This window comes from Magnolia sinica, chromosome 18 (assembly GCF_029962835.1).
Source record: "Magnolia sinica isolate HGM2019 chromosome 18, MsV1, whole genome shotgun sequence".
Lineage (NCBI taxonomy): Eukaryota > Viridiplantae > Streptophyta > Magnoliopsida > Magnoliales > Magnoliaceae > Magnolia > Magnolia sinica.
Window position 1 is genome coordinate 31,976,458 of NC_080590.1, and position 23,150 is coordinate 31,999,607.

Here is a 23,150-nt window from a genome sequence, read left to right on the forward strand (position 1 = left end):
TTGTGCTGAACAATGATCCAACCTGCCCATTAGGGAGTCCTTGATTGTTTAATGCACGTAGAGTTTTACATTAGCTGAACTGAGTTGAGCTTAGCACAACTCAGCTTGGCTCAGTCCTCGAGCATGATTAGCCGGCTCGGTTCAGTCAACAGCTCGGGCCAATTCAAGCTGAATTCAAACCAATGTGGCACACTCTCTCTCTCTCTCTCTCTCTCTCTCTCTCTCTCTCTCTCTCTCTCTATATATATATATATATAGTGATTTGTTTTGTATTCATTTCCTTCCTCACCATCAGCCGATCTTGCGGAGAATCTATGCACCCTGCAGAGAATGTATGTATCCGAAACAGTACTTCACTGAGTCATTTCATAAAGCACTCGCAAACGGCATCAATATCAAAATAACCGAGTTGATTTGAGTTGAGTTGAGCTCGGGCAAGCTCGAACTCCGCTCGAAAATTTTTTGAGCTCCAAAATCCAACTTGACGAGGTCCGAATCCAATTTTGAGCGAGTCGGGTAGTTCCAACTCGTGAACGGCTCTAGATGCATGTAATCCAACCCGTCCCTCAGGCAGCCCTCAGTGTGTGCTGCATGTGATCCAACCCATCCATTTGGCAGCCCGTGTGCTGATCGAATTGTAAGCGGAATGTGGATGGAGGTCTGCCTTATAAATCATCGATCATCTATTTCTACGTGGCATGGCCATGTGATGAGTTGATTTTGCTCGTGCACTTGTGCTGCATTGCCACAAGGCCAAGAACTACACAAAGCATGTAGAACCTACAGTCGTAGTCCTGCAATTAGGGCTCCGGACATGATCAGGCCCCCATTTTAAACAGATTGTGGTGGGCCTGTGATTAGCTCATGCCTCGCCAACTTGCCGTCCTACCTTCATAGTTCAATGGGAAAAAAAGAAACGTGATTCATGGATATATATTATCCACAACTTCAGGTCCATATGCATACGTGAAATTCTATCCATGTTCCTTTCGTGATGGTCCCACATTTTTAGACGGTTGGATTTACAAGCGGAGACTACGCACCCCAAAATCTAGGCCATCAATCACATAATTGAGTTGATACTGTAGGAGAGTCTATTGCAGTGCTTGCCATTGTTCACAAGGACGCATATACCTCATCCCAACCGTTCAAACCGTCGTTCTGAATATTTTGTATGGGTCATGCCTTACAACTAGATTGACTGAATGATCATAACATCATATTAATGGTCATCTGCTTAATGTGATTTAAATTAAAAAGTAGACCCATGATCTGGGCCGTCTAAGTTAACGCACAAAAGTGTGGTAAACTTTCACCGTCCAGTCGTTAGAAACCATGTATGAAGAACGTGCGGACAAAATGGCATATCCGTTAAATCTCTAAAAAGGCTGAGATATTTCTCATCTGATCATGTCCGAACAAGATCATACCTGCAGGCCAACGGAATGGTAGGATACTCGATCGCAGGCTCTGCACGGTAAACTCAGGTTTCATTTCTAACAAGTGGTGCCGTTTGCTTGGTAATCAAGACCGTTGATGTATTGCGTACTACCCACCGTGGATTGAATGTTCCAAAGATTTTCCGGATTGGAAGTTCCTAATAACCGATCTTGGTCCTTTTCTTTAGCTGAATGTATACTTTTGCTATGAGTCAAAACAGCTGCTGGTGTCCTGCGATAGATGAACGGTTTGGATTACTGAAACGTGAGCCCCACACTCGCATGAACTAGAGGGCGTAAATTCAGTAAGGTCGTGACCGTGGGTCCCACCTTGATGTATGTGCTGTATATCCACGCCTTCCATCCGTTTTTCCAGCTCTTTTTACGATGTGGGCCCAAAACATCAGGTAGACCACACTATAAGAATCAGTGGTGATTGAACAGTTACCATTAAAAACTTCCTACGGCCCACCTTAATTTTTATGTGCAATCCAACCTGTTGATAAGGTCAAAGAGGTCTGGTTGGAGAGATAATATAAATATCAGCTTGATCCAAAACTTTTTTGGCTTACAACAAGTTTTTAATGGTCAATCACTACTGTTTCATTTGGTGTGGTCCAATTGATATTTGGATTTGCTTCAGTTTTGGTATCACCTCCTAAAATAAGCTTAAAAAACGGATGGACGGCGTGGATATACAAATAATACATCAAGGTGGGCCCTATGGTTACGACCTGACCGAACTCGGTCAAGTCCTGACCTGAGTGAATCCGTACCCGGAGTTAAAACCCCAGTAAACTGTGCAAAAGCCGAGGACCCTTGTCCCATTTTGTATACAGGAGTCATTTGCTGCTCCTGCAGAGTGTGATGGTGATGCGCAGGCACTCAGAGATTCTACTTTGAGCCGTCCAAATTTCGGGACACGCTCTAGGTAGATCATCATCTCAAAAATAGTTTGATTTAACGATCCCAACCTCTGATCAATAAATTTCATTGTTAACCGTCCATTAGTATCCACCAATCGGAAATTCTTTAAATTGAATTAGTCTAAATTTATCCAAAAATGGAAAAAAGTTTTGGATAGTCCAAATATATTAGTTGTATGATAAGTATACACTTTTGTAGTGCCCGATTATCAATATCCACACTCCTCCAGAGTATCAAAGTTTCTCTATCTTTTCGTACCTATGTATATGCGCGCGCGAAGAGCTGCTCATTCCTTCGTCTTGGAATCTTCCCTTTTCCCTCTCTCTATCTGCGATTCTCTCTCTCTCTCTCTCAGGAGAGACAATGGATACGGACGAAGGAAGGAAGAAAAGGGAGGGGAAAGGCGTTTACAAGATCAAGGTCGTTCAGTTCTTCGACAGTGTCGTTCCCATCATCCTCCAGAATGCCAATGGCCCTTGCCCTCTCATAGCTCTCGGTGATCTCTCTCTCTCTCTCTCTCTCTCTCTCTCTCTCTCTCTCTCTCTCTTCCGATCTTTTTTATCCGACGGTCGTCTTTCACTAATCTGTTGACTGTTTATGGTTTCTTTACGAACAATTCATCTTTTTTCAATCTATTTTCTCGTTTTCATCTTTTCAATCCGACAGCTCTTTCTCGATGCTGACTATAACTGTTAATTACACCGATTTATGGATTCTTTACTTGCATTGCAAAATTCTCTCTGTTTTCTTTATTTGAATTGTTAGATTTTCGTTCTTGTTCGATCTTTTCAATCCGACTATTGCCTTTGAACACTGATGAATGGTGGAGATTACTGTTGTCTATGATCGATGTTTCACCTGCTAATAGCTTCTTTAGAAGCATTGCTGTTTTAGTTTTGTCTATCATTGTTTGTATTTGGATCTTGATCTTGTTGTCTTCCCTTTTTTTTTTTTTCCTTTTTTGTTTATTTCTTCTTAATGATTACAGCTGTATTTCAATCTCATTTCAATCCGATCGGTTGTCTTTTAACGCCGATGGATGACTGAGATCATTTTTACTGTAACTGATTTAATGACTATTTTACAGAGGTGGCATCTGGGCCGTGCCGGACGGGCCCAGCCCCTTAGGCCCGTCCCAGTCCAGCTAGCTTTCTTTGCCCTGGGTTTGTGCTGAGCATAAGTGCCTGCCGATAGGCCCACGACTCAGTTTTAGGACAGACGTAATTGGGCCGCAACTTGTAAATGCCCAATAACTAGGCCCAATTAGATCAGCCCAAGCTCATTTCCTTAGATTCTAGGCCTGGTCTCTGGCTCTTGGCTCATGGACTGGACCCAGGCCTGCTTGAGAGCAGCCTGGTTCCTGGCTAAAGCTACATATTGAATTATGGTGCAGAGTCCTTGGCAGAATACAGGGGAGCCCACCTTTGATGGAGAAAGATGCTTAGATAGGGGAGGGTAGGGTCATGTATCACACCAATCAGATGATTGGTCCAACCTTCAAGTTTGCAGGCTCTTGAATGGATGGCTGATCATCTGATCAGGGTGATTATGGGCTTCAGTACATGGTGGCACTCACGTCTTTATGGAATATGCAGCTTTCTTTGTATCTTTCTTTCCTTGGATTTGGGTCTTATCAATCCAATGGGCGTCTCTCAAGGTCAATGGATGATGGAGATTATCAATTTATTTTCTGATGAACGCTTCTTGCTAAACAATTTAGCAATGTGTCTATCTTCTTAGTATTTGGATTTTGATCTTCTTAATCCCATGGTTATCTTTCAATGACAGAGATTATTGCTACTGAAATCAAATGTGCCTGTTTGTAAATTATTTATGAACAATGCAGTCTAGGCATGGACATGGAGTTCTGGATGTGTGTGGTCTGAAACATATAGAAAAGAAGCAACCTTCTCCCTTGCTTCTTTGCCATCTTGAATATGTTAAATGCTAGCCCGCAGTCCCTAGATGGGGCTAGTGATGGGCTCTGAGGCCAGCTTCTTCAGGAGGCACCGGAGCCAGCTGAAAAAATGTGGGACACCCCACCTGCTTCAAAATGTCAGCACTCTAGCTTGCTTCAGTGGGGGTGGGGGATTGATTTCTGGGACCAATGGCTACCTTTTTCAGATGATCAGTATAACCATCCATTATGTAGACTCACTATCGGGTGGCTATGATCATCTGATCAGGGTGATTTTCTTCCTTAAGTATGTGATAATCAATGGCAGGCCCATTATCCAGTCCAAAGGTCTCTTGAGTTCACATTGTAATTTTGTGCAAAGTCTCACGCTGAATTATTCCTTTTCTTCTTGTGTTCTCTCTAAATACATGTTGCAATTTCTTGTGGTTCGATCTTTTCAGTCCGGTGGTCCTCTCTCATTGCCAATGGATGATAGATGTTATTGCCACTTGCTATCAGTTTCCTTCTTTTTTCTTTGTGGTTCTTGATGGAATGCAGGTTTTCATTTTTATTCTTTTTTTATCTCTTGATTATTGTTATTGCTATTTGGAAGTGGAAGATGATTTTATTGTATAATGCAGGTAATATCCTTTTGCTGAGGAAACAACTGCGTCTAGATTCAGACATGTCTGAAATCTCAGAGGAAATTTTGATTGAATGCATTGCCGACAGATTACTTGATTCATTCCAGGTTTCCTTGAGAAAATGATGATCGTCTTCTATTTGGATTTTGTATTGATTGAAATGTTTCTTGATATTACCTTTCTCGTGCAGAATAAGAGTGCCAGTAATGTTGGAAACGAGAAACAGAACATTATGGACATGCTTAATCTGCTCCCTAACTTTGCAACAGGGATTGATGTAAACCCTAAGTTCAGGAAGTAAGTGTCGAATTCTCATTTATAGCTTGCCTCAGTGATTGTATAGGTACCTTTCAGTATGTTCTGACTGTACAATTTTTATTATATAACTGAAGAATTGATGATTTTGAGCTCACGACGGAGCATGCCATATTTGATCTTGCGGGCATTAAACTGTACCACGGGTGGATTGTGGACCCCCAGGTATGGTTTTGATAACTGTAAACTGTAATGTTTCTCTGAAATTTATCTTTACTTATCAGCTCACAGATCCTCAACTAAGCTGAGGACTGACTGTCTTTATCCTCTCTGTCTCTCTCACTTGGAAATAAAAATTGTTTTCCTATCTCAACTTGTCTGACATTTGGATCCTTCATCAACATGGTATTCAACAACAGTTATGTAAATCTGAAAAGGAAAAAAAAGAGGCCCACAATGGCTCTATAACGGCCACAACGACCAATACGGGGCTGAGATAATTTTCTTCTTCTGATTTTTTTTTTCCCTTTATTGTTGCAGGGCCATAATGGCTGTAATGGTCATAACAGCCCGTGTCCTAACTGCCATAAGGCTGACCATTACGGCCACAGTTATTGTTATTGAATACCTTGTTCATGCATGTAGCTCGTAGCATATTCTTTTTCTTTCTTTCTTTGTTTTTTATTTTTTTCAAAATGGTTTGTACTTGCCATGAACTTTTGTTTTTAAAGAAAATGAATAAATTTATTGAAAGGAGAGAAGTAAATATACATTGTGCAACAATCTTCTCGAACAAACACAGCCAACCTTGAGGAACCTTAGCTTGACCTGTCAGCATCTGAGTTAAGACTATCCATGAATGTGCGGGAAATACCTTTTGTGCCTTTACACAGTCATACCCTTCTAATGGTGTCAAACGGATTTGCTTCCATCCCTGGGGGCCCAGAAGAGTGCGAATGGCCAAGTTTCATCCCTTTAAGCTATGCTTATTTTTCCGCTTTACTCAAATATTAATAATTCCCAATGAATCTAGAAAGGAGAGCTATGTTACCCCTCACAGACTTGCGACTACATTGGAGCTAGCATTGAAATTATGTTTTATAAAACTCTTGCTGGAAGGTTTCCATCCTAGTTGCTGGATCCTTCTAACTAGCTGCTGCTCCTGCTTCATAATCTTGCTCCCGCTTCCCACCAATTTGTGCTTGTTTACATTTTGAAAGAAGCATTTTCCCGCTCCCTCACTTGAATTTGTGTTGCCTCTTCACTTCACGCGCTGCTATAGTTTCCATCATTCCACCACCATTGAGTCATGAACCCAGCTCCAAATATTCTCCATCCAGCATCTTCTCAGATTCTATCCCTCAAAGCCATTAAACTCCTTCCTCACTAAGGTGCAAGAGAATCACATCATTACTGACCTCGTCCCTATACTTTCCCTGGTTACTCATCTTACGATTAAAATTGTTCACGTTGACGAAAGGATGTCAACCAAACCCAATCTCTACCATCAAGGCCAGTCCTGACTGCATTCACCAAGATACTCTTGCTCAATTCTGTTCTCTGCTAGGTAATTCAGTAAGGATCAGAGCCTCCATCAACACTCTAATTGAACCAGAGGAACTAACACCGAAGAGTAGTGTCATCATGTCTCCTAAGACCAATTCCTCCAGTTGTATAAATTACATAGCTGTTAGAAATTCTCTACTTACAACGCATAATGGTTGACAGTTGGGATTATCAGTATCCTCAGCAGGTAGCAATGTACATGTAATTATCTTTAACTGATTTAGATGAGATGTCAAACTAAACAAATCATGAACAACGGTTCGTTTCTAGTCATTTTATTCTGGCTGTCATTGATTATCTGATTGCGTTTGACTAACCTTAGGGTTAGTGGGTCAGAAGTCAAAATTGCTGGGTAGAAGATGCAGATAAGCAAACATTGATGCTGACTGATTGTTTGAATACCAGGCTGGCCAACCTGGGATTCACCTGAGTGGACCAGACCAGGTCATTCATTGGGTAACTGGGTCAGGAAAACCTGGCCCATCCTGGTTTCAGCATGGCTCAGCCTGGTTTCCCAGATCAAGTGGGGGCTTGCTTTATCTTGTTCCTCTTGTTGTTCACACTTCAATGGAGGCTATGATAAGCACTCATACACAATTGTATTTGTTTTCTTTCTTTTATTCTGTTTTTGTTACAGTCTCTTCTTATTTGACCTGAGCTCTGAAGGGTCAAATATGAACAGAATATAACAAAAAAGAGAATTTCACAACAAACTCACAACCACAAGGGCACTTTTTTAAGTAGTGGTCTGTTTTGTTCACATGCCAAGGTCGATTACTAGTACATTGGCAGCAATTGGAGCTAGATTGTATAAAGTCACATCCTTGAAAATGTGGCTGATGCAGCATATCTAGTTCCAATAACTGTTCAGCATGACCTTTGGTTACCCTGAGTGGATGTACTTTCCTTCTCTGTGGTTTGGCATATTAATCACTTCTCGTTAAGCTCACTGGGAAATTTGATATTGATGCAAATCAGGATTCTGATCTTTTAGCTGCGATTGGATCAAAGTGCTATAATACTCTTGTGGAGCATCTTGTTTCCCTTGAAACAGGGAATGCAGCTGAGGAAGGTTGGTAAGGGTGGTCTTGAAGAAGATTCCCTTGATTTTGCTTTGACAGAAACTGTAACTTTAGGAGTTTATTCTCTTTGCTTTTCAGGAGCTAAATTGTTTGATGATACTCCAATTTCAGTCACAAAAAGAGGAGACACAGAAGAAGAAGAGGAACTCAATAGAGTGCTGGAATTGTCAAGAGATTACTATAAACATCCTCATGCTCCATTATATGATTCTCTAGATTATGGATTTGATGAGTCATTTGATGACACTGAAATTTTGATATCTGGAGTTCTTGAAGATTCCTTGCAGGGGCACAGTGATGATGAGTATCAAGGATCCCTTGAGCCAGAATTTAATGGTTCACAAGACTGCAATGCATCCGGTAAATGTAACAACGATGTATTATCTACAGAAATCATTGTTAGGGGGCCTGATACTCCACTTTCCAAGATTTCCAGTGGAAGTTACCCTGATCAGTCAAACTGTGATGAATCTGGAGATTGTTCCAACTCTGTTGGTTTCATTGAGAAAACAAGAACTGGCGCAATGGACAGAGCTGGCTTTGATGCATGTGATTCTTTGAAAGAGGAACTTAAGAGACCCTTGCCATTGGATATGCTATCTCACACATGTAGTCCATCTACAAGTTCAGATGAAAACAATCTTCTCCTTGCAGGTCCTTTACCTCTCTCTGACAAAGATGATTCTTCTAAATGCTACACTTCCAAAGACCATGTGAATTTTTTAGAAGGAGATCAACTGATTCTGAAACCAGATCGAGATCCCATGCACCAAAGTGAAATGGCTCTTGTTGAGCAAGAAAATTTTGATGGGCTGCTTACTAACAGAACCAAAGAAGGTAATAAAAATAAAACATCTCTATATGGTTGGGCTTTCCAGTGTATCCTTTGCATTGTGTTTAAGCTATTGGAAAAACTCTTTTTCCACTGCTTTCAGAGGAGCTGCTTCAAAACTTTTTGAGAAATAGCCAGTTGACCACATATGGGTATGCACACCATTTTTGGCTTGTAACACCCCTTTTTCTTCCAATCATGAGCCTCCATTTGGAACTGCGTTACTTTACAAGGATCCTGTTTTTTCAGCCTGTCGTGCCTAAAAGGAGGTCTGAATGAACGCGAACTTTGTGTTGTTTTCCGTAACAATCACTTCAGTACTATGTTTAAGGTCAGTTATAGCCCTACCATACTATTTCAATTGATTCTTCTATTCATTTAGGAATCAAAGATACTATATGACACTTTTAAGAAACCAACTGCAAAAATTTTACTGTTCCCATTTACAGTTAGCATCATGTTGCAGGAAATTAAACTGTTTCCTACCCTGTTTTGCAGTTCAATGGTGAACTCTACATTTTAATTACTGACGAAGGTTATGCAAATCAGCCTGGTCTGGTGTGGGAAAAGTTAAATGAGGTAAAACTATGAATAGCTATGCTTCTGTCTTCCTCTTTCACTTGAAAATCTACTGGATTTACTTGGAATTTTTTCTCATGCTTCTTATTTTTGTTGCAGGAGTTCCTCATGAAATGAACATTTTATTTTATTTTTTGTACTGAGATTCTCTCTTTTAGTTTGATCTTTCAACTTTAATACTGCATACTTTTCAGGTCAATGGCAATTCAATGTTTATGACTGATAACTTCAAGGAATTTATGGCAAAAGGCCAAGTAAACGACTCAAATCCTGGGATTGCATTTATCTTTTCGTATCAAATGTGTTTATATGAAACTAATGCAATGTCTCTCATGTTCAGGAGGACTATCATGCTAGCATTCACAATGCAACATCAATGGAAGCAACTTATAGGTCTATCATCTTTACCGTTTCTCTTTTGTTTCAATTGTGATATGTTTCATTTAGATGTTTGTAGAAATATTGAGAATACAAAGTATCTCCTGGATTTGTATTTTAATTGATGGGACATAATTATGATGATCATTTGTTTAGTTTTCAGGGCAGATGATATTCTTTACATTACTTATTTCATTGGTGTAAGGCTTAGATGATGATGAGGATGACCTTATTTCAGTAGTTAGTTTTACTTAGATTCCTTCTTTGTAAAAGTTGAACGATCTTGGTAAGCTATGGCAGCTTCTGATCTTCCAGAAATGCTAGAGTGCCTTCTGTACGCTTCTAGGGAGGAGATCTATGCTATATGATGCTTGTACTTCCGTCCCATACCTGTTTAATCTTTATTCATTTTAAAGATGGGCTCTTTAATCTTTAACTTACAAGCCATGTCTTTCAACAGTCTGCAGTTCTTTTGTTAGAGAAGGTACTGTTATTACTCTTTGGTTGTGATTAATGACCCATTTATATATAATACATTGTCAGTGATGATGAGAAACTGGCGAGGGCCTTACAAGCATTGTTTTGTGAAGACGACACAGTTTTGAAATAGTCATTGCTCACTGGTTAGCAGGGGCTGGATAAAGCTCCACAGGTAAAAGCCAGATTTACTTCGATTATTGCATTCCTTTCTTTAGGGCGTATTTGGATTAATGATTCCAGTGGTAATGCTGTAATGTGTGGTAAAAAAAGTAATGATTATCATTACTACAGTAGTCCGTTTATCATTACTACAGTAGTCCGTAGGAAAAAAAAAAAAAGAAAAAGTAATGAGCATATGCAATACTAGTATCGCATGGTCACTTTTGACATGTAAAGTAATTTGCCGATTAGATACACATGGATGTAATTCCGTCAATATGTGTTATATCCACACCATCCATCTATTTTGCAAAATCATTTTAGGGTGTCCCCAAAACTGAGCTTGATCCAACACTTCTATGGACCCCAAGAAGGTTTCAATGGCGGGCATTCAATCCCTATGCTAGCTATGGTGTGGTCCATTTATTCTTTGGACCTGCCTCTTTTTTTGTCCCATTCCATTAAATGATCACTCAAGAGGGATTGACGGTGTGGATATAGTACATGCATTATGGTGGGGCCCACAAAAACTATGCCACCTCGACACACCCCTGCCAATCTGTGTAATGTGGTGATTCCAAAAGATTACCCTGATTTGACAGCAGGCAATATCCAATCAAAGGTAAAGATTACTGATGTGAGTTTTTACTTAACCACTGTGTTGTGTACTTTTATGTGGAAAGTATCGTTGGCCCTTGAAAATTCCTCACAATAATGTTCTTTAAAATCTTAGAAGAATGGTAACCATGTTAGAATGATAAGAATAACCATCATAAATCACAACCAAAGTGTTCGTAGTCTTACAACAAAAAGTGCCCATAGTCAATGCAACAACAGACAAGCCTTTCATCTGGATTTCCTATGTGGACCATACCTGGTCATGAATGACCTTCCAAAGCAATTCATGAGCTCCTTAGCTGCACTATTAAAATGTGAGGAGCTTGGACAGGTTTCAGTTGCCAGATGCCATTAAAGGGACAGAAAGGTACAGTTCCACCCGTCTTGGAAAACTCCAACAAACTGTGCTGCTAGAGTCTCAAGATGCCAATTTGTGTTCCAAACAACCATTTAATCCCTGTGCTATTTTGTGTGGGTGCGTGGGTGGATGGAATTGACTCATCAAGACAAAGATCGAATCCTTTTGATACTTCAAATATTTCAAAAAACTAGAGTATACCCAAGTTGGCAGTCGGATAAGCGATCTCCTTCCTGGACTTGAAATCCATATCTATCGTAACTCAAAAACTCCTTAGTTAATTTAAAATGTACCATGGACGGCACCCATAGTTACACATGGAATGAATCATGTATCATACAGAATTAAGTTTCTAAAGCCTAAAATATATTGGCTATTAAAGAAGAAAGCATTGTGTGCACAAAGTGTGCTCCAGGAATCAGTGGACACATCTTCCTTGTGTAAGTATGGTATGATCGAGCCTCCCAACATGTGATTCAAAAAGGAACTCTCAAAATTCCATTTTGAAATACATTTTAGACTACCACCCACTGCATTTGGACGGTTGAGATATCTAAACTACTTTTTAGTGGATAAATAATATAGTATCATCTAAACTATTTTTAGTGCAGAAATGTTGCATTATAGATTCTATTTGGTGAATACAATGGAAAATAAGAGGCAAATGATATTTCATCTATCAGAGAGGAAAATACTGACCCCTTGAAAGGAAATCAATTCGCATGTGCACGGTCCCTTCCCTTTATGCATATGGACAATTATTAGCTATTTCCGGTGCTCGATCCTCATTAGAGGCCTTTCCTTGTGATTTCTTTGATACGTACAATGCTTGCTTCAATATATTTACTGCTGAATTAATTTTCCAGCCTGTTGCCGAATCTGCATTCACTGGGATGTCATATTCCTTCAATTGCTGTTTCTTGTTTGCGTGTGTACCCATAAAAGGAACTCATGTGAAACTGGGTTTGCCAAAGGTTCTTTTGTAGGGTGGCAAACGTTGGAAATGAAGAGCAACAGAAATTTTAGTTTCCTTGCAAGCAGGATGCAGAGGCATAAAGGAGCAGGTAATGATAAGCTTCTGTACAAAGTGTTCGTGATGACTACTGTAATGATGCATCTCCCTTTGATCACCTTGAACAAAAACAACTTTCAGAATTCATGTGTTTCCTATTAACCTTGGCTGTAAATACAAACATTGAAAGCAGTATACGGTCATTTGACCAATTTTACAGGACTTAAATATCATGATAGCCTATCATCATACACTTTTTCAAGCTTAAATGTCAAGGCCTTGCCTGGGTAACATATATAGCGGGTGCAGATAAAAGAGAAGTGATCACCGTCTTCTTCTCAAGAATAGCCCTAGAATCCACAATGAGAGAAATCTCTGAAAAATGAGAACTAAAAGTGATATTATTGATGAACACGCGTATTTGATGTGCTTATTTGAGTAAAAGAGGCCTTATATTCCTAATTTGAATCAAAATAGGATGCCTTCCAAAATTAGTATGAATTTACCAAAAACGATAAGTGTCTAATCCTACTAAAACTCGTAAACAACCCTTAGTATGAATTTATATAGCATCTTTTAGCTGTTGCAAGGAGAGAAACGCATTCTTTTCTCAACTTTTGTGATACTTGTGTGGCCAGTTCTTGGGCCTTTTTTTTTTTTTTTTGGCTATTAACATGAGCACTTTGGAGGGTCGAAAATTGTCCTAAGTTATAGCCAGGATCTCTTCCTTAAGATACAGTTTTAGTCAAGCTTTGAAAAGTTCTGTTTAGTTGAGTGGGCCTCTTCTTCTTGTTTTTTAGCCTGAACTGGACCTGCTACCCACTTTGCATCACCTGAGCTGAAGCTCCGAAGCAGGCTAGGCCTGTTGACCCACAGGCCGACCTGACCTAGTGCTACCCCTAGTGTTGGATGTGGTCAAGAGAGCCACACTTTAACCACAATTGGGCCGATGAGCGGTCTAGATTGATGTACATGTATGCCAGTGGTACGCTGAATGACCTATTAACTCTGATGAAATAGTGAAGAAGGCATATCATTCTAGCCTCCAGCTCATAGAAAATGAAGTATGATTCAGACTATGGGAGCTATGCAAAGGAGTAGGGCCAGACCAAATGGACCCATATTCATTTTGTTTGTTGCAAGAGCGCCAGCACACAAGTGAGATGGACAAAGACAGAACGCTAGAAAGGACAAATGATACACTGGGACGCCGTAAATACGCCCCATGATTAGCAATGCATAATTGAAGCCACCCATGTGAAATTAAAACAGTTGCTATCACGCCGGTGGCCCACCTCAATTTAACCAATCACAAAGCGACATCTCACCGAGGCCAAAAGGAAGAAAAAATGTTGTGACCTTATGAAGTCTGATGATCAGAACCGTCCATTTTGTGGAAAATATACAATATAGGCTACTGCCGACACACTATGGATCCTAGGTGGCGACGGATGAAAAATGCCATGTGTAGATAACTCTGTGGGGCCCACTGTGATGTATATGTTTTATCCATTCCATCCATCCTTTTTTTTCGTCTCATTTTAGGTTGTAAGACTAAAGTTAAAGCATATCCAAAGCTTAAGTGGACCACACCACGGGAAACAGTGTGAATTGAACACCTATCATTGAAAAGTTCTTTGGGGCCACGGAAGCTTTGGATCAATCTGATATTTGTATTTTCCCTTCATCCATGTATGTGTGACGTTATGAAAAGGTTGGATAACAAATAAGCATCACCGTGGGCCATAAAAAGGTTACAATGGTGGATATTGCTATCCCCACTATTTCCTGTGGTGTGGTCCACTTGATCTGTTGATATGGTCCAATTTTAAGCTGCCCTAAAATGAGCTGATAAAAACGGATGAACGGCATGGATAAGACACATACATTACAGTGGGCCTCAAAGAACTGTTTCCCCGTGGGAGTTCTGTGCTCTGATTGCCAGTACCAAAGTCAGATATGAGAGGAGGGTCGTAAACTGGCAGCCCCTGACTTTTCATCATGAATCCTGAAAATATAACATTCCAAACTCACGCCAAGACATGTGTTATGGCCTCTGTCAGGGTTGAATAGCGTAACAAGAGCCGTTATATAACATTCCAAACTCATGCCAGACTAGCGCGTGTTCTGCAGGGGGGTCGGGGCTTTTGATGGAGTCGAATAGCCTAACAAGATTCGCGTAACGAACCCTAGCTGGTTAGGATAAGGCTTGAATGATAGGGTAGGAATGGTCCAGGCCCGATGATGTCCAGTTCCAGTACATATTTTTAGGACCTAAGTCCAGACCCAGCCTAGTTATTAAAAATAATAGTAGGAAGATAGAGAGTGTCCAGCATGCCTGACCCGATCCCATCCGATTTTGAAGTAAGCGTGACCCGAACTCGACCTGACTCGGTACCGAGTCCAGCATGGTTGAATGGGCTGCTAATATCCTCAAATTTAATTACGTCATATACCTTCATATTGGAAGTATATACTGTCATATACCCCCACATTGGAAGTATATGCATATTTTGTGGCTTAACTTAAAAGTTGATCGATATGGATCCCCTATTAATTCAGCATGCCCGTATACAATGCATCTGATAAAAAACAAACGAGTGCCAACACTTCTATGTAAAGGTGCACGTGCATGGTTTCTGTACGGATGTCACGTCGCAAGAGCTTTTCCTCTGAGTGGGATAGCGTTCTCAGTTTACATCAAACGACCAACGGGTTGAGACATTGCTCTCTCGTCCTAATTACCTTCATCTCAGCCGCACATGGCAATGTGTAGAAAATTAGGACCGTGGATCAGGTGGGTCCCTTGGACCTGCGACAAAGTTTTCGCTGGCCAAAACACTGGACGGGGCCCACACATGCATAGAAGCAATCGACCGTCGAACTGATGTGACTTGCAGAGCCAGCTTGCCTGTATAAGAGAGCCGCCATCCACACGTAGCCCACCCGTTGCGCGCGTGGCACGCGTGTTTGTGATCTACAACGTGGATTGTGTAGGTCCCGAGCTTGGCACAGGGTCTACGAGGGGCTCAACATGATGTATGGGTTTATCCACACCGTCCATCTATTATTATTATTATTTTTTTTTAAAAGATATAATCCCAAAAAATGAGATAGATCCATGGCTCAAGTGGACTACATGGTGGGGATTGAACGCTTACCATTAAAAACTTCTTTGGAGGCGCATAGGTTTTTTGTTTTATTAAGCTGATATTTGAGTTTTCCCTTCATCCATATCCTTGTGACCTTATGACCCGCTTAGATGGCAGACAAAACATCACGGTGGCCCGCCCTAGGGAGTTTTCAACGGTAGCATCATCATCACCACTGATTCTTATCTTGTGGTCCCCTTGAGTCTTGGATCTCCCTCATTTTTGGGATTATACCCTAGAATGATAAGGAAAAAATGGATGGATGGTGTAGATAAAACCAATACATCACGGTGGGCCCTTCCTGTGCCGAGCTCGGGCCAGACGGGGGTAGTACCCAATCCACGGTCCATCTTAAAAGGTGAGGCGCCAGTCAGGTTGGTTCATTAACTGGAACGCAGATTGCGTCCTGCCCCTGACGGTCTCCAGCTGGGAACGGGCAGAGCTTTGAGTGGCCACCGTGATGTATGGATCTTATCCACACCGTCCATCCATTTTTTTTCCGTATCATTTTTACATATAAGTTCAAAATTGAGGTAGATCCAAGACACATATAGCCTGCACAACGAGGATTAAACTCTTACCGCCAGGAAGTTTTGGATGGAGATGATATTTGTGTTTTCTCTTCATCCCGGTCCATGTAACTTTATGAATGAGTAAAACAAACGTCACGGTAGGCTTTAGAAAAATTTCAACGGTAAGAATCATTATCACCGCTGCTTCCTGTGGTGTGGTCCACTTGAGCTTTTATCTGCATCATTTTTGGGCTTTTACACTAAATTGATAAGAAAAAAATTAGATAAACGGTGTGGATAAGACCCATGCATCATGGTGGCCATTCAAAGCTCCTGCCCGTTTCCAGCTGGAGACGAGCGGGGGTAGGACGCAATCCGCGTCCTTAAATTGCCAATGTACGGACCTGATTTTTCGTCAAGAGCATCCGCATTGGTGGGACCCATTTGAAACACGCACATTCCATTCTCTCTCTCTCTCTCTTCTTTCCAGCGACGTGCAGTCGTATTCAGGACATCCTAGCCGTGCATCAGGCGTGCCCACCAAAAGGACGCTCTGCTCAACTGCACGTTGTTCAACCACCGGTCTCGTTTGGCCACACAAGTACCACCAACCCAACCACCCTCCGCTGCTCTCTTACATCACCCACCGACCCTAGTGTCACTCATCAAACATCCCTACCTTCAAATGGTCTACTCGGTGGGTCCCATCTGACACATAGCTACGGTGTGTTACACGTGTGCCACCTCCACGAGGTGGTCTTTTTTACACGTATCACTCCATACACGTGCCATACGCTTCTGACTGAACAACAGTACAGCTGTCAATTTGCAATGAGAAGTGTTTGTTTGTTTGTTCCTTCCTTGTTTCCCGCCATTGAGAAAATATTTTTTAAAAAATAAATAAATAAATAAATGGAAAGCTAGGAATAGCGTTGGTGCTTCCATTCCAACAGCATATGATGAAACGTGTCCCATCCGAACGTAATTCGGCGTGTCTTATGATGCACCTAAACAATGCATGTGGGACCCACAACCGACGGTACCAGACGCTCCTCTTATCTCTCTCTCTTACATCACTTACGTGGACCGCATTATTCCTAGCTCACCATACACGCCTTTAAATCTGACAACTGGGACCCATCTTTTTCTAATCCAGACAGTTGGTCTGTTGCGTACCAACTTGGATGGATTAGACACCAATGTCTCCCGAATCGGACACTCTTTATGAGAATGTGGATTTTTCTTTATTTCGTTTCTTAGCCGTCTATTCGCGTGCAAGAGTTTTATAAGGTTAAGATTGTCCGATGAGGTAGAAATTTCACTTATAGTTCATCCAAGGTGGGATTTAACAGACTAATGGTTTGGATCATTGAAATATGGGGTCCACTTGTCCGAACTTAAAACCATTTTCGTACTTGTGTGGAGATTGGAGTCTCGTGGATCGCATACATCCTCTGTTTGACGCAGTGCGTACAACGACCAAGATACCCGGGGCCATCATGTTTTAGGTTTAAAATCTACTCCGTTCATCAGGTGAGAACCATTATCCTAACCGTAAATAAAAAATATATTCCTGATAAGATATTAATATGAGCCACGCCAATGAGAACACTCTCGAATTTCTCCGAAAGCCTCTAATTTCTGGTGGTGTGGCCCTCCTGAAGCTAGTTATATTTTCCCTTCATCATGAAGATTCACACCTGATGAACGGTTTTGATGAAATATACGCTCCATAATGGGCCCCACATCCAAACATACATTTGTGCGTTCCATACCCATTGTTCCGTGTGGTGTGGACCATCTGAGTTGTGTATCAGGATGATTTTTCTCCCGGAAGTCTATATCAGATAGTCCCACCTGATGGATGGATTGGATATCGATCTCACAAACAACAGGGTAGACCATCAGGGCTTTATTGTTGTAAGCACTAAATAAAACAGGTGTTGCAAGGGATTCGGACCCTTTCCTCGCCACTAAATAATTGAGGAACCGAATAATAACATACCTGTCACTTTCTATGCGAGTTATGTCCACTTTTGAATTATTATAGGTGGGGTCCATCGTTGGCTAATCCTAATCCAGACCATTGGTTTGTTGCACCCAACTGGGTACGGACCACATACCGACTATCAGGACACTTTTCAGCTGAACGTGGACCGTTGTTATGTATATGCCAAAGATCATTAGGTTCAGATCCTAGTTTTAAGACCTGATTCGACTCGGACTCGGTCCGACCCGATCGGGTTTTATACCCTGAGTCACCCCATTCAGCCTTGACTCGGGACCGAACGGCTCAGATCAAGTGGCCCAGTCATTTGTCAAATTTCAAGATGATCTGATCATCATATAGACTATACTGCTAAAAATTAATATGGGTCATTTGTTAATTTTCTCACCGTTCATCTACTTGGTGGACTCGTGGCCCACCTAATGAAAGGTCTGGCTTAATTTGTAAGGAAGGAATCAAGTGCGTATATTGGATTAATAGGTGAGAAGTGATTGCTAAAAAGATGTACTGACTGATAGGAACCTTTCTCTTTGGATTGTATGGTGCATATGTTATATGAATTGGATCCATTCATTTATTGGGCCCTATTGAAGATTGCTTATGTTTCAAAAGTCATATTCATATTACTATTATTATTAATGGCTACTAATTGATGGATATGAGTCCATAATAAGAGCTATTTTTCATACATGTTACCTATGCATGGCTCAATAAATACGTGGACCTGATTGATACATAAAAATGCTAAATTTATTACTGAAGTCTCATAAAGAACGAAGAGACGAAAACTCATATTAAAGTACGAAAGTAAAGTGCCTATATACAGTTAGCTAGCATAAATCTATCCATAACTATATTACAAAGTATATGCAAGAAACAACGATATATATATAAAAGATAGTACCTCTTTACAGCTTGCATGTTTGAATAAAAGCATATTAAGTTAGGATAAAAGTAATGGTATCCGGTAATAGTATGAGTATTGATGAGGAGATCCTAAAGATCAGATAGTTGAAATACTATAAAATTGTTTGAAAAGAAAACCAATAACTACATCAGCTAAATAATTTGAGTTTGATAGAGCATCTAGAATGAAAGATTCAGCTACTAATGTTATTCTCGAGTGAGAAGTTGATGTAGAGCGGGCTATGGATGTATTCTTGACATAGTTGGATCGAAAGAATCCTAAGCGGAGGCGGAGATAGGGGACGGATTGCATACTGAGTAAACTCTGTGGGGTCCACCATGATTTATGTATTTTATCAACTCTATCCATCCATTTTACCAAATAATTTAGGGGTTGATCCAAAAAATGAAGCATATCCAAAGCTCAAGGGGACCACACCATAGGAAACAGTGTGAATTGAATGTCTACAATTTTAAAAAAAAAAATTAGGGGCCACATAAGTTTTGGGTTAATATTTTCCTTTCATCCATGTCTGTGTGATCTTATGAACAGGTTGAATAACAAATAAGCATTAGAGTGGACCCTAAGAAGGTTTCAATAGTGGAAATCATTATTCCCACGGTTTCCTCTTGTGGTATGGTCCACTCGAGCTTTGGATATTCTTTTATTTTGGGCTCAACCCCTGAAATAAAATGAAAAAATAAATGGACGGCGTGGACAAACTACGTACATACATTCATGGTGGTCCAACATAGTTTACTTAGTACAATAAAAGCGTACTGAGTAACTCAATACGCAATCTAATTTCACGAACATAGTTCGTTAGATCTTATCCTAGTCCTATGTAGGGCATGACGTAATTAGACTAGAGGCATGTCCGAATCAAAGAAACAATTCACTCCAAGTAGGGAAAAATCATTGTTTGAATTCTAGACCATACATCAAGCATAACTTTTAATTCGGGTATTATCAAGGAATACACAAACTATCGATCTTTATATAGCAGGCTATCTGGGGTCATCCGACCCCCATAGTTGGTCGCATCTATCTGTTTCGGAAGAAAACTCATCATTCTGATTCAAAATTACAATTTTAAAAAAATTTTACTATTTTTAGTCATTTCTATTTTTGTTATAACTCTTTATTTTTATAGTTCTAGGATTTTTGTGGTTTTTAGAAATTTTTCCCAATCATTCTAGGAATCATCCGAAAAGGTAAACTTAGGCATTTTTATTTTTGGCAAAATTAACTATTTCAGATAATATTTGTTTTAGTTGAATTAGGACTTCTATTAGGGTTTGAATATTTTATATAAGTGGTATAATTGCATATTCCAAATTAATTATTTAATAATATAATTTCTAAAATTTTCTTTTTAACTTGTAAATTTAAGATTTTGCCTACTTTAGGAAGAGAATAATCTTCATCTTCATTACTTCATGATCTTCCATGCGTCACAAGTAAATCATATATAGTACCTGAGTCTCAACTAGATGTTGATATGTAAACCTAATATTACCTGTGTGTTATGTATTAATATAGCATAAAAAAGAGTACGAAAACTAAATAATATGCCTGAACGAAGAACTATCATGGGTTCAAAACCTCTTTTCTTTTCCTCAAGATCCCTGAAGCCTCTTTACAATGTCTGCTCATAGGACAAGTGTATGTGCCATGTCCCGAAATTCTACTACTAAATGTGTACCCTCAGACCCAAGTTAGGGATTACAAGTCACACACCAAGTGTACTTAACCCAATCAATTGTACAGTTTATTCATAGGCGAGGGTTATATTCATTCTAGGTTCCATTTATTGTAATTCACATATAATAATTAAACACCAACATTCACTTATTTTTTAACATTTATAAACTACTCAACTTCATTCACTAGATACTATCCATTAGTTAACGTGACCCACTCATTTGGCGTATTATTTATATGTCTAACTCAACTTGAATAAATATAATTATACCATGCGCTTAGAAAAAAATGAAATCAATACCAACATGCGACATGTATCAATCAAATTAAATTTAACAAATGAGATCGAAATAAATAGTTAAGAATTGTCCAAAGCGGTCAATTCCTTTTTCGTCAAATAGGGACATGTCTCAAGTGGATCGTTCTCGGGCTCAACGACACCCTCCTATTCTTCAGCCAACTCGTCAGTTATTACTTCATCTGTATAGTTTTTGTATCAATAAAACAAAAGGTTGAGCAAGCTTACTGAGAAAACCCAATATAGTTCATGCACATTAAAATTAAAATAGTACAATAAAATAGAATGCTCAGTGATATGAATGCATATGATGTAAGAATGCATTAGATGAGATGATTGTCCATCTGTTTAGGTTAGATAATCGTCAACCCGCATCAATTCCTTAAGTAAGCTTCTACCTTTTAGTAAGCATGGTCGTTGCCCGCATCTGATAATGATTCCACCATGATCGACATTCTTAAAAGGAGGTCCCACAAAATTGACTATTCAATGTGTTGTGAGATGAATTGGGTTTCACTACTTCTTACTTAATTATTTATAGTTACACATCTTTTTAGCATATACACATTTGAAGTGAATATATAAGATCACAATGATTGAAGCATTTAAACATAAAAACACATGTGAACATATATTAATATACTTTAACATGATTTAATCAACAACATTGAGTAGCACATTAAAACAATACATTAACTAATTAAACAAATATAAATAATTCTATCTTAATCTCAAATGGATGGGAAATACGTTGGGATCACTCACCTATATCTAGTGGAAATAATTCCATAAAATAGTTGAATTTGTTTGAATTAAAATTTCTTGATAATCATATAAACAAAATTATTAACTACTCCCATTATTTCACATGGTGGGGCGCACATTTGGTTGATCAAGTTCCCATAGTGGGGTCTACCAAAAGAGTCATATGTTGATTAATCGAATATCATCAGACCTAACCCTTAACATGAGTTTATAGGTATTAATGTGGGGCTCACTTGATCGTATCAAAGTGGCTAACCACTTCCAACGACATATAAATGGTCTATTAAAAGTGAAATTACATGTATTGTAAGTTCAAATATTAAAGTTATGAAATAAATAAAAATATGTCTAGTGATTTATTGATCGAATCGACAACATTATCGTTCAAAGTCTATCAAATTGATCGCACTGTCAATTGATTGACTCCGATCGATGGTCTATTGATCGAATCGAGGTTTGATCGAAGGTCCTTCAATTGGATCGAAAAGCTTCTAAATTACAATTTTAAATCTATAGATACTTTTTATATCTTCGATCGAATCGACAACAATCGTCGATCGATCGAAAATGTTCCAGACTTAATAAAATTTTGACAAACTAAATTAGAAAATTGAAAATATTTCTTAATTTGTGGTTTATGATCCAATGCACCCATTGGTCATATCCAAATCATCCATTAATTGTCACGTAATCGATTTAAAGAATAGTCAATAAGTCAATTAGATTTAAATTGTCCACAGTATATACTCTTCTCATATCACAACTTGAGAACAATTTATCATTTGATTAGTATGCCCACCAGATGATTAGATCAATTTCATATTATAGACATTACTATAGTTTGATTCCGAGACTAATATTAATAATGTAGATTTGATCTTATATGTCCGATTATTCAATACGAGTTTTTGAATGTTTTAACTATAAAAATTAGATGAACAGTTGGATATAACCACACACATCCCAGTGGGCCCATCCCGATCATTTACACCACGTAACAAATAACTTACATAGAAATCTAGGTTTCCCTCATTAGATATTTCAGATCTCACAATACAATGAGTATACGGCCAATCTAGTCCATTCATTGTATTACTCGAATAGTCGTAACTTAAATTATTAGAATTAAATAATTAGATTGATCTAATCCTAAATATTTATATCGAATCAATAATAGTCCATTATGGTAAGATTCAAATCCCTGTATAGAAAGCCCAAGGTTATTGTGCAGAGAGTTAAATCTCTCAAATTAAATAGTGTTCAATGGACGGATGATTAATCTGAACCATTTATAATGATGATCCATGATTAAGCAACTATTAACACAATGATATTTAAAAAATAAAATAAGTATTAACCCATAACGAATAACGAATCAATTTTAAGGCTTTTCCCTCTCTTACGTTCTTTCTTTCTAAATATATAAGATATTTTTTCTCTTCTGTTTCTTCAAGTCATAAAAAATATAATTGACAACTCGTAGTTGCACATTATCTCTTTCCTTAGATCTTGGGGTCATGATATCAGTCAATTTCATTCTTTTAACTAGCCGAGGAAAAATTTACAAATTGATTAAAT

General features: G+C 39.2%; 1 protein-coding gene across 15 annotated transcripts; it reads left to right on the forward strand.

Annotated features, from left to right (window-relative positions):
* Positions 1–2,695: 2,695 nt before the first annotated feature.
* On the forward strand, positions 2,696–12,459 carry LOC131233064 (uncharacterized). 15 transcript variants are annotated; one of them, XM_058229645.1, is made up of 14 exons: positions 2,696–2,862; positions 4,905–5,014; positions 5,098–5,204; positions 5,300–5,387; positions 7,707–7,800; positions 7,889–8,464; positions 8,564–8,647; positions 8,746–8,794; positions 8,892–8,973; positions 9,141–9,221; positions 9,416–9,475; positions 9,562–9,614; positions 10,143–10,251; positions 12,189–12,459. In XM_058229645.1, the coding sequence occupies exons 1-13, from the start codon at positions 2,730–2,732 to the stop codon at positions 10,207–10,209; spliced, it is 1,584 nt and encodes a 527-aa protein (XP_058085628.1). In that variant the 5' UTR covers positions 2,696–2,729; the 3' UTR covers positions 10,210–10,251; positions 12,189–12,459. The 15 variants fall into 15 exon arrangements, 9 of the variants coding, with proteins under 9 accessions (XP_058085628.1, XP_058085623.1, XP_058085624.1 ...); XM_058229640.1 differs by having other exon boundaries at positions 7,889–8,647; XM_058229641.1 differs by having other exon boundaries at positions 7,889–8,647; positions 12,201–12,459.
* Positions 12,460–23,150: the final 10,691 nt, after the last annotated feature.

Coding starts and splice junctions, on each gene's coding strand:
- LOC131233064 (XM_058229640.1), top strand. CDS start 2,730: ATGGATACGGACGAAGGAAGGAAGAAAAGGGAGGGGAAAGGCGTTTAC. Junction 2,863..4,904: donor TTGCCCTCTCATAGCTCTCG/GTGATCTCTCTC, acceptor TGTATAATGCAG/GTAATATCCTTTTGCTGAGG. Junction 5,388..7,706: donor GGTGGATTGTGGACCCCCAG/GTATGGTTTTGA, acceptor GATGCAAATCAG/GATTCTGATCTTTTAGCTGC.